Source organism: Myotis davidii, unplaced genomic scaffold, assembly GCF_000327345.1.
Source record: "Myotis davidii unplaced genomic scaffold, ASM32734v1 scaffold205, whole genome shotgun sequence".
In the NCBI taxonomy this organism is placed as follows: Eukaryota; Metazoa; Chordata; class Mammalia; order Chiroptera; family Vespertilionidae; genus Myotis; species Myotis davidii.
The window spans coordinates 5,774,143-5,786,672 of record NW_006297573.1 but is presented as its reverse complement, the minus strand read 5'-3'; the positions used below and the strand labels follow the sequence as shown (position 1 = coordinate 5,786,672).

Genomic DNA, 12,530 nt, shown 5'->3' with positions numbered 1-12,530 from the left:
AGATGACAGATAGATTGACTTGTCAATGATCAGCATACTGTTAGAGGTTAGCAGTTCTTGTCCCAGACCAGATTTTTCTCTGTCTCCATCTCTCTGCTCCTCTCACTTTCTCTCATATTCTCATTTCAAAATTGAGATTCTAGGATATAGAATTACAATTCCCTGTAGGTTATTGAGATAGCCTTGAGCTAGTTAGAGGCTGGGTGGGAAGTCTAATAGTTAAGGCTTCAAGCAGATGACTTGTTAGAAGCAAACAACACATTCCAGAAAGGCCTGTCCATGGGGCTGAGATGCCCTCTTGTGCAGATGTTTCATCCACAGGTTGGTTATGTGACCACCACCGTGGGGATCTGGCCAGGCTTCTGGGTCAGAAGAAGAGAACATGTCTCATCTGATTGGTCTCTTCTGGGTTGCTCTTCATCTGCCCCTTAATGATTGTCCTTAAACTATCCACAACCTACAACCGCTATCCACTGCATCCTTCATTGTTTTTCCAACCAGTCCATTCATTTTCCCTAAGTGTTGTTTGGAACATGAGCTGAGTTGGTCACTGTGTTTATTGTGCTGTTCTCTAGAAGCTCAGCTTTGAGTGGTGCTGGCTCTTCAGCAGAGGCAAAGGTTGCCATAGGAACAGGCCTACGGGTTTCCTTCCTGTACAGGAAGTGGACCTGGGCATTGTGATACTGTTTGCAGAGTTGATCAAGGCTCGTCGTGTTTGACTTGTTATTTTACTGGAAGAGAATCAGTGAGCTAAGAGATACCATTTTCTTTCTTTTAAAGTTACTTTGCGGGGGGGGGGCTTTATTTCCAAATTATTTCTCTTCCTATTGCCAAGGATAGTGACTTTAAAACTAAAACCACAACTGATTTTGGCCAGAGATAACTTTACTGTCAGGGCACCTCACAGGAGTTTGCAGAGTCACTCAGGGTGAGAGGTGACAGGTATTGTCTTACTTTGCGCCATTTTGGAGCAATTACCCACAGGCAGAGAAGGAGTTGCCCTCAGGGTAGAACTGATAGAAATCAGAAAATGATCTGTTTGCCCAAACAACTCCAGCCACTGGGCCCATCATGGAGCCTGAAATTCTTCCAGTAGACTTTTTCCCTCTCTATGAGGACACTGCATCTCATCCACCCATGTGAACTTGGGCAATTCTCTTACCTTCTTGGATTCAATTTTCTCAATGATTAAATGAAGGGTTAGATTATGTCATCTCTAAAGTTCATTTCAGCTCTGGAAGCTCTGACTATACCTGCCTTAAGAGGAATAAATTTTAAGCCTGTTATCCAGTCATTAACACTTAAGCATGAATACTTTTATTAGATCTGTCCTCCCCCCCCAACCACCCCTCCTTTTTTTTAACACAAAATGAATAAATGTAGATGATGATGGAAGAAGACAGACTCCAGGGTATGCTCAGGAGAGGTCTTGGAGCATAAGGTCACTGGAAATCTGGGGAGGGGTGGGAGGTACTAAAGGGGAAGTGGGTCCAGAAAAGGGAGATCAGTGGAGGGATACAAAAGTCATAGCTGCAGTTTTGTCTAGAAAAATTTAGAGTTCTTTGCTATTTTGTGTCATTTCAGAAGAACCGAAGATCTTTAGATATAGAACCTAGTAAATCAACTGATGAATGTTTATAAAATGCCTGAAGTAGTCAAGTGTTATTGAATATTCAAGAGAAACATAGAGCCTAATACCTGCTCAATAAATTATTAGCTGTGTTGAGTGGAAACCACTCAGACACCTCAGGCAGGTATCATGGGGGGACCTACAATTTCTCTTTGAGGTTTTGCAGGAGTTCGGGGAAGAGTCAGTTAATGGAAAGAAGCCAACTTCCTTTGGCAAGCTCTCCACCTGTCTCAGGAAACCATCATATGCAGGATTGTACATGCTGAGAGCTTTGGCACTAGCAAGGCTAACTGGATTTGGAGGACTGTGATAATTTCTATAACTATTCAAACAGATGCTATTGGCTCATTATTCAGACCTGCTTGTGCTATGTTGCTTCACTTGTAGCATATAATTCACAAATGAACTTTTCTTTTGTCTGTTTAATTCAGTGAATAGGGGGTACTCATTGCAATACCAACAAATTCAGGCATGGCAGGGAAAAGACTGGAATGCATTATATTCATAATTCATGAAATATAATGAGGTGAAATTAGGGGAAAATCACAACTATGGAAGTCCACTAGGGCAAAGATAATGCTAACAGCACCCTCACATATGCTGTTCAGATCCACTGACTTTGGCTAATGGACTATCATTCTCTCTCTCTCTCTCTCTCTCTCTCTCTCTCTCTCTCTCTCTCTCAAATAGAACAAAATGACTGAAAAGGCACCAGAACCACAACTGGAGGAGGAGGAGGATGACCTGGACGGGAAGCTCAATTATAAGCCTCCACCTCAGAAGTCCCTACAAGAGCTGCAGGAGATGGACAAAGATGACGAAAGTCTAACTAAGTACAAGAAAACGCTCCTAGGGGATGGCCCTGTGGTAGTAGGTGTGTGTATGGGGTTGGGGGTCAGGGGGAGGGTCCCAGAGAAGACATACATTTCAGCTACTCAGCAGCAGGGCAAAGGAAAGCGTACCAAGTGCCTCCAGGGTTAAATGAATGAATCACAATCTACATGTGAATAAAGTGATGAACTGTATAATTAAGCCTTCCTTGGAGAAGAGTTGCAAGTTAGCATTGAAACAAGAAAAGATAACACATGGGGAGGATTTAGAAAGAATTTCAGTTTACTGTTTAGAATTGTATTCTCTCCATTCTCACAGTTTTCTCTGTCTTCTTATTCTCATTCGTACTCCTTATCTAACCATTTATCACTTCCACATACGCTGTAGCAGACTAAGACATGGCCCAAAGATATGGACAAACAGTGCCCAACTAGCAGAGTACCTCACCCACAATCACTCAGAAAATATTGACTGTTTATAATTAGGACCTACAAGTGCCCAAAGCAAAGAATAACATCAATGTAATTTAGAAGGCCATTGTGATGAAGCATGGTAAGCCTACCATATACACTTCTATTTCTACTTCAGATCAAGTTCTCACCTTTCTTTTTATATTCTTCCTCTCCTACTTGAAATGCATGCACACACACACACACAAAACACAAACATATAGACGCACATGCGCACGTGCACACACACACACACACACACAGAGATATGTCTCTTTCCTATACTTACCTTTCCTTTTGAATCCTGCAGACCCCAAAGCCCCCAACGTCACTGTCACCCGCCTTACCCTGGTTTGTGAGAGTGCTCCAGGACCAATCACCATGGACCTCACTGGTAAGTGGACACCTCTGTGCTGTTCAAAGGGAGCTAATGAAATCACTGGAAAAACTTGCTCTTTGTTCCCTATCCCAGAAAAAGGAAACTTGTAAGGTGAACCCCTGAGATACATGCTCTGGGATCAGTTCACAAACCCCTGCTCTCGGGAATGCAGTATTGACCATGCTTCGTGACAGCCAACCTCTGTCTCTAATTGAAGAGAGTGCAGGCATAGGTACTGGATATATTTACTTGGATCAGATTTACTTCAGATTTTTATCTGCACATGATGGCAGAATTCCTATGGAAATTACTAAAAAGATGGAAACATTAAGAAGCTGTATGCTTCTGAAATTGTAATATTTACACAATCTAAGCATCAGACACAATATTGATCTTATAGCAGCAACTGTAGCCTGAAAGCAAGAAGCAATCTAAGGCCTCCTGAATAATGCTAGGAATTCCACTGCCAAATATATATTATTTTAACTTAAAGCTCTGATTCTTTTAAATAAACAACTCCCCAACCCCTCAAAAATATGTACAAATTAAGATGTTATTTTCTTTCACTTTACTGTAAACCAGGGTCAAGGCCTTTCCCGAGACTTAAGTCTTGAGCAGAGGAGAGGCTGGGAAGGCGGGTATTAGGTGGGGGGGAGGGGGGCGGGAAGTGGGGATCTGAGAGAAATAAGGAAAGGGCCACAGAGCTAGGAGGTTGGACGAGTGAAGGCAGGTCTTTAATGAAAAGAAAAAAAGTATCACCAGATTTAAAAAGTGAGCCCTTGAGACAGAGCAATGCATGGCTCTGGAACAGAGAGGCTTAGCAGCAAAGCAGTTCCCCTCTCACAGAACATACCCGTTCTTGGCCTTATATGGGCTTGTCAGAGAGAGGAAATCAGAGGCTGAGACGATACTTCCTCTTCAACTGAAATCGTTAGAGCAGACACACAAATTCAACTACCCCCACGGTCTAGCATCTCTCCAGGAGAGACACTTGCATTCTCTCACTCTCTCTCTCTCTCTCTCTCTCTCTCTTTCTCTCGGACTTGGGCCTCTTCCTGCGTGCAATTGTGTACTGTGACCAGATAAAACATTCATTTTGTAGGATAAGGCCTGAATGAGTGTAAAGGAAACTTGTTCTTTTTTTTTTTAAGGTCTTGCTTGATGTTATTATAGGGAAGAGTTGGTCCCTGTCCCTTTTCCCAGCACCAGGAAACCCAAATTTGGTTTTCTGTCACCAAGAAGCTACTGAGGTGAATCGCAGATATATGTAGGGTGGTGGTACCAGCCTGTGCATGAAGCATGTGCACAGAGCAGTGCAAAACACACACATGTTCACACCTCAGTGTCCAAGGATACAGGTCCACATCTGGAGAAGTACAGACAATGATTATCTTCTGACCAGGGTGCAGGGATTAAGGGCAGATCCCAGTTTTATGGAGCCTGAAGTTTTTATGGCTTAAGTGATCTCCTTAGGAAAACTAACATGAAATTGCAACTGCAAATGCAAAATTAAGTACAAAAGCAAACGTGTATTTGGAATGATAGAAAGGAATCAAAACAAGCACATTTTTAAAAGCTAGAAAATGCCACAAACATGACCAAATCTAAAAAAATATAAGTAGCTGGTATTCTTATACAATACTTTTCCTGTATTTCTTTATTTGAGGTGTAGGGGTATATTCTTTAATTCTTTCATCATTTTTTTTTGTTTGGTCACGTGTATGCAGTGTCATGTTCAATAGAGAGACTAAAGAGATAGTCCAGTCTATCCTCTAGGGTAGTTGATTAAAATTTGTTTTCTATTATTGAACAATTAGAAAAGACATTTTTGTATATAACTCGTTACTGGCACTGCTTTGTATCTTCTCAGGGTTGTTGTCAAACTGAAATACATTTCTTTCATATCTGCCTGTAAGATTTCAGGCATTTCAAGTGTGTGTTTGCACAGCCACTAATCTCAAATATCCTTAGAGTTGAGGACCAAATAGACCATGATGCTCTGATGGGCCCAGCAAATAGCTCTGGAGCTTGAACTTCATCAACTTTTGTGCCTCCTTCTGAGGAGAATAAACTCTTTCTAAATCCACTTCTACAGGGGACCTCCAAGCCCTCAAAAAAGAAACTTTTGTGCTAAAGGAAGGTGTTGAATACAGAGTGAAAATTTGCTTCAAAGTAAGTATCTTGCCCTACATGTTTGACAAAGTTTAAATCCTTCCTATAATCAAAGAGAAAAAAAATCAAATTTCTTGCATTATCATGTTGACAAAATTTGTGTTTTCTTTTTTTCCCCTGGAGATAGATTTTCTTCTCCCCAACTCTGGGCTCCACCCATTGAGACCCACCCTTTCCTCCTGCCTTTTCCCAACCAGAATCTCCTTCATTGATTACTATTAGGAGTTCTCTCTGTGAACTCCTAATACTCCCATCCATAAGGCACACACCGCTTTGTATTGTACCATGTATGTCATTTCTCCCCTCTACTGCCTAAGCACCTTGAGATAGGGAGAGATTTTATAGCCCTTCTTTCCAACCATCTACACAAAACTTTGTAAATGGTAGATATTTAGTGAATATTTATTGAGAGATAGGTGGATTAATTAATAGGAAAAGAAAATAGAACAGCTCTAATTGCTCAATAATTATATAAAGCCAAGGGGTATGGGCCCTGATAAGTAACTGGAAACTGCAATTTAGTTATGGAGCAGATAAACACAAAACCAAATAGGAGATAAACTGACATATAATGAATAGGTACTTGTCCCAGGGAGCAGCCAAATCAAGGAAAAAAATAACCTTGACTTTGAAAACAAATAAGTCAGAAATTCATTGTTTGCCCTCAATTGCTTATATTTCCCTTGGTTGCCCTCATTCTCACCTAGTCATACTCTCCAGGGCCTGGCTCCACCAAGGAAAGCCTCACCTCCTTCTTTATTTGTACACCAGGCCCTTCTTCCTCCTGGGCGCAGGGTGTAACTTGGGCCCCATGAACAATCATGCTCCACCACATACAAATATGCCTCAAAATAGTTTCATTCTGAAAATATTTGTTAATGCCTACTCTATAATAGGCACTGAGCTACGGTTCACTCCCTGGTTTCCTGTGGTACTATTTATTACTAACGCACCTGAGAGTTTGGTAAGGCATTGCATCTCAATGTGCCTAAAATAGGTTACACAGTAGTCCAATTTTTTTAAAAAAAAATATATATATATTTTAAATTGAGACTGGGGATGTGCCTGCAACCTAGGTACATGCCATTGACCAGATTCGAACCCGGGACTTTTCTGACGCTCTATCCACTGAGCCAAACTGGTTTCGGCTTAATCTGCCAATTTAGTAAGCCAGTTTTTATCACATGAAATGAATCATGATGGGTAAATGGTGATGTGAATGAGATGAGAAAGAAAGGTGTGGAACATGCGCTTCTGCTCTGTGGGGAGATCAAGGGGGAAACCAGTGGTGGGGGCCTCAGTAGTCAGGGCTACACATTAAGGTGAGGGAGGAGGAGGACACAAAAGGGGAGTCTCAACTCCCATCCACCTCAGGGGTGTGGCCTTGTCTCTAGAGGTAACCCCCATGAAGTAGAACCACCCTGTGGCCATTCCAGCATGGAGCTCCAGTTATAAGGAACACCAGTTCAAAATGAAAAATAATTGAAAAGCAATTTAAGCCCTAGCTGGTTTGGCTCAGTGAATAGAGCGTTGGCCTGCGGACCAAAGGGTCCTGGGTTCGATTCTGCTGAAGAGCAGGTACTTTGGTTGCAGGCTCCTCCCCTGCCCTGGTCCTGGTTGGGGCTCATGCAGGAGTCAACCAACCCATGTGTTTCTCTCACATTGATGTTCTCTCTGTCTGTCCTCTCCCTTCCATTCTTTCTAAAAATCAATGGAAAAAATTATCCTCAGGTAAGGATTAATAAACAAATAAAAAATAAGTTAGTTAAAAATAAAAAGCAATTTAATTTCATGCTGATGTCTCTTGAAAACTGTCCAACAAAGTTTGCATGTATAACACCAGCACCATATCCTGAAACCCTCCTTTTTTATGTCTCTTAGTTGCTCTTGGTGTTCTCTTTCTCCCCCCAAATTTTACAACACTCTCCCAAAATTTGGCCTGTTATGGTTCCTTTAGTTTCTGCTTTTCTTTCTTCTGTCTCTTAAGGAAATGGTAGTGTGTCTGACTTCCACAGCTCTCACTTCCATTCTCATCCCGAAGGCTTCTTCTTCCTGGTGTGGAGAGACATGGGAAGGGGGCCCAGGCAGAAGAAGAGAATACCAGGAATATTCATATTTTTTATCCATATCAAACATTAAAATGGACATTTTATGAAGCAGTAGAAAATATGAAACTCTTTGTTTTGAAGTCCTTATTCCTTTGCCACCATCATTCCTGATTTTAGGTCTTATTTCCATCAGACCAATTTCCCATGAGGCCTAAGGGACCAGCTTAGAGGGTTCTAGAAAGATCCATTCATTTTCCCTATTCCTATGAGCCACATGGGGGAGTCAGAGTCATTAGAAAGGTTGGGTTTTGTTATATCACAATTTCTTCAGCATGTTTTCATTTTATCTGCTTTTGATAGATTTATACGAGAGATTTTACTGAGTGACAATCTAGAACAGTGATGGCGAACCTATGTCACCTCTGACACGCGAACTCATTTTTTTGGTTGATTTTTCTTTGTTAAATGGCATTTAAATATATAAAATAAATATCAAAAATATAAGTCTTTGTTTTACTATGGTTGCAAATATCAAAATATTTCTATATGTGACATGGCACCAGAGTTAAGTTAGGGTTTTTCAAAATGCTGACACACCGAGCTCAAAAGGTTCGCCATCACTGGTCTAGAACCTAAGCTGACAGTATTCACTGCAATGCGACCTCATTACAAACAATGAAGCACCGCGAGATTGATTTCATTATTCTGTCCAAAACAAAAAGGGAGCCATAATTATTGTTGGGGAGAAATTATTCAAAGATGCTTACATTCTTCATATCGATGAACAATTAGCCAAGCCTTCCAGCCAATGACTCAATGACCAATTTAATTTGTTTGTATAAACATGAGCACCATCTAAAATTAAGAGACAACCCAGTTCAGTCCGAGGTAAAATGACTAATGGAAAAACAAAGTACTTGGACTGTTTATATTTTCATTCTGCCTTAGTGAATTTTCTTTGAAAGGCTTGGGAAAGTATCACCACCTCAGACAACGTCTGAAAATGACAGACATCCAAAATACTTGCCAGACACCAGTGGCTTTTACCCATTATTTATCTATAGGGAGGATGCTTTCCTGTGGCCCATCTTTTCAGCTCGAGACCTCGAGTTATACCTACATTACAGGAACAACCACCCCCTGGGCTTGACTTTCCATTACAGCTTTTCTCCTTGTTGTTTGGTTTTCATGGGCTAAGTGGATCATTTCTCAGGTTGCGATTTTCAGATATTTACACAATAGTTTCCATTGGTAGCATTGTAACCTTTCCTAAGACAAGGACATTCTTCTGGCTAGTAGAATCAGGGAGAGGGAGCTCAAGACCATTCTTTGGGCCATTGAGGAAGAAGTGTAATGAAGAATATTGAGATGGTGTTTTAATTAACCACTCCCCTTCACAAACCCCAAAATCACAGTCTTCAATGATTAAAACCAGATTGGCAACACTGAGTCTAGTGAACGCCTCTCTTCAACTCTGCCACACTAGTACACTAAATCAGTGATGGCGAACGTTTTGAGCTCGGCGTGTCAGCATTTTGAAAAACCCTAACTTAACTCTGGTGCCGTGTCACATATAGAAATTTTTGATATTTGTAACCATAGTAAAACAAAGACTTATATTTTTGATATTTATTTTATATATTTAAATGCCATTTAACAAAGAAAAATCAACCAAGTCTCAATTATCCATGAATGAGTGAGATCATGTGGTATTTTTCCTTCATTGACTGGCTTATTTCACTTAGCATAATGCTCTTCAGTTCCATCCATTTAAATGCCATTTAACAAATAAAAATCAACCAAAAAAATGAGTTCGCGTGTCACCTCTGACACGTGTGTCATAGGTTCGCCATCACTGCACTAAATGATAATAATAACCCTTACTCTGAACTCAATCTTCAGTCTTCCATGCTCAGAGAAGACAGCTAGATAGGATCAGGCTAGATAATGAGGAAAAATGAAAGAGCCCCTTTAACCTGAATTGCTTGGGTCCTTCCCACCTACAGGTGAACAGAGATATTGTGTCAGGCCTGAAATATGTTCAGCACACCTACCGGACTGGGGTGAAAGGTAAGTGACCTATACTTTACACTGTCCCCAAATCTGCTTCTCACTGATACTTAAAGTTCTGGTTATTAGCAAGTTTTAGGCATGGACTCATTTCAGAATCTGATAAAAAGCCGTGGACTCTCACCCTAGGCAAAGGCACACATATACCTTTGACCTAGATGTTAATGGCAAGACCTACCTTCAGGAGACATAGTTTAGATGAGTCAGCCACTCAACCTTCGGCGTTCAGCTTCTGGAATTCAACTTTATTGCTCATAAATGAAAAGAGTAACCAAGATAAGACTGAATAAAATAAAGTACATAAAAGTACTCTCAAAAGTAAAAAATAAATAAACAAATAAATAAATAAAGCAGTTCACAGGCATAAAACCTGAGTGTCAGAGAAATACAAAACAGGAAAGACCTATCCACTGGCATTTTGTGTTTAATGGGAATGAGAGTTGGTGGAGTGGTGGAGGGGTGAGGTAGGGGGTGGGGGGAGGGCAGTGCTTAATTTCCTAAACAAAGAAAGAAAATTTTTTTTTTCTGGGATTGAGAAAAGCTGTCTAATCGAAACAACTAATATAGCATTGCTTAATCGGCAGCCATTCTTGACAAGTTGTACCTAAACTGTACATGCCTGGGGAACCTGCCCTCAGGCCTCTTCCATGAGCATGGGCAGGGGGAAATGAAGAGTGAAAACCTGATGGGAGCACACTGACAGTCCTTTTCTACTTCAGGGGCTCTCTTCCCACAGAGGTGTGAAACAGTAACGCATCCATTCCACCAAGTCCATAAACAAAAGAGGGAGGAACTGTCTGATAAATTTGCATAGAGAAACACTTCGTTACTCAGATCCCACAGAAGATGGTTGACCTGAAAGATTTTAATTGGTCTTTCCATACCTAGCCTCATGAAAAATAGAGTTCAGTTTCTCATTTTCTTTTGGGCATGGAGACTATGTTGCCTCACTGAGGGGAGAGGGCTAGGATGTGTCTGTAGCTGTTCTTTTATTCACAACACTTAACAGCTAACTAAACGTTGCCTGCCTACCTACCTACCTACCTGTATTTACACTAATTCCCTACTGATTCTTAATCTACATTCCAGTTATTCACCTAGTTAGCTATTTGCACCATTTGTCCCAATTCTTACTTTTTAAAAAATGTATCCTTATTGTTGAAAGCATTACAGATGTCCCCCTTTTTCCCTCCATTGACCCCCCTCTATTTCCTCCCATTCAAGAAATGTTAAAGGGACTGCCGTAATAAGCATAAAGAATAAAAATGGCAATAAATAAATACCTATCAATGATAACCTTAAATGTAAATGGATTAAATGCTCCAATCAAAAGACATAGGATACCTAAATGGATAAGAAAACCAGTTCTTACTTTTTTAAATCAAATTATTGATTTTCCCCTTGCATTCAAATTATTCTATCCATGATTTCTGTTCATTCTGGTCACGAGCTGTTACCTTCTCTGCCCCAGTTGGTGTGTTTATTAAATGATCATCTGTAGATAAAGGATCCTTGAAGTTCATTATATAAAAAAGAAACGGAGGCCCAAAATATTATGACTTAGAAAAGAACTCAGGTATCAACTAGTTTGAATTTTTTTGGTTGAGATATAATTGACATATAACATTGTATTAGTTTTAGTTGTGCAACATAATGACTTGATATATGTATATATTATAAAATGATTACCATAATAAGTTTAGTTAACATCCATCAACACACGAAGTAACAATTTTTTTCTTGTGATGAGATCTTCTTAAGATCTACTCTCTTAGCAACTTTCAAACATACAGTATGATATTATTAACTATAGTCACCATGCTGTACATTACATTCCCAGGACTTACTTACCTCACAAGTGGAATTTTATACCTTTTGACTACCTGGGCCTTTTTTATGGTATAATCTGCTACATCTCCATAAAAACATGCTTCATCTCCATTGATTTAGGGCCGTTTTCCCACAATTTTTCTGATACTCAGAATCAGCTATTTAAAAACACTGATTCTAAGGACCCACAACAGGTTACTGAACCATAGTGTTTGTGTCAAAGGAAACTGTAGTATTAAAAGGCACTCAAATAAAAAATATTTTTTTAAGAAAAAAAAACAAAAAAAGTGCCCAGGTAAACCTGATGTGTAGCCAGGCTTGGACACCATTGCTCTTGGCTTTGATCCCTGTAAGCAGTGCTCCAAGTTCTCCAGTCCACAGTGTTTGTTTTTCTCTCTCAGACTCTTGCCCTAACGAACTTCCCTTTCTTCCCAGTGGATAAAGCCACATTTATGGTTGGCAGCTATGGGCCTCGGCCAGAGGAGTATGAGTTCCTGACTCCGATTGAGGAGGCTCCCAAAGGCATGCTGGCCCGAGGCACCTACCACAACAAGTCCTTCTTCACCGATGACGACAAGCACGACCACCTCACCTGGGAGTGGAACCTGTCCATTAAGAAGGAGTGGACAGAATGAGCACATCTGCCCATCCCTGTCCCTGCCCTGCCACCTGGAAGAACCCTCTACATCGTGTTCAGCGCCCTGTCCTCCCCCCCTCATCACAGCTGGGCCCCTTCCCCAACACCCCTCACATCCTCTTGTTGATGCATCTTCTCCCGCTCTCTCTCTTGGAGTGATCCCTAATACTGGACGCTTAAAACTCAGGCTTCAGTCCTGCCCACTCTGATCCCCCATCATGGCCAGATCTTCAAAGTTCTGTTCCTCAATGCACAGTCATGAAATATGTCTTCTCTTATTCCCATTTGAGGAGTGAGAGGCCAGGAATCACTAACAACCCTTCCGCCTTGGGTTCCAGTGCTCATTCCCACCCCTGGATTGTTCTGTGGTTGCTGCTGGCTCAGTGAACGTCCCTAGCCACATTCCCTGCCACGTGGGTTCTTCTTTCCTGGGAGACACTTAAACAGCACAAGAGAGTGAGAATAAAGCAATTGTATGACCTGA

At 40.9% G+C, this 12,530-nt stretch overlaps 1 protein-coding gene across 3 annotated transcripts in view; it reads left to right on the top strand.

The window, feature by feature from the left end:
* The window catches only part of ARHGDIB (Rho GDP dissociation inhibitor (GDI) beta), a 19,249-nt gene extending 6,719 nt beyond the window's left edge, over nucleotides 1-12,530 (top strand). The window contains exons 2-6 of one of the 3 annotated variants that reach the window (XM_006773258.2): nucleotides 2,321-2,504; nucleotides 3,221-3,304; nucleotides 5,385-5,461; nucleotides 9,516-9,579; nucleotides 11,845-12,530. In XM_006773258.2, the coding sequence (XP_006773321.1) occupies nucleotides 2,327-2,504; nucleotides 3,221-3,304; nucleotides 5,385-5,461; nucleotides 9,516-9,579; nucleotides 11,845-12,044 (603 nt within the window). In that variant the 5' untranslated portion in view covers nucleotides 2,321-2,326 and the 3' untranslated portion in view covers nucleotides 12,045-12,530. Of the gene's footprint in view, nucleotides 1-2,320; nucleotides 2,505-3,220; nucleotides 3,305-5,384; nucleotides 5,462-7,448; nucleotides 7,636-9,515; nucleotides 9,580-11,844 lie in introns of those variants that run through there. The other 2 variants (XM_015570176.1, XM_015570177.1) reach the window with 2 other exon arrangements.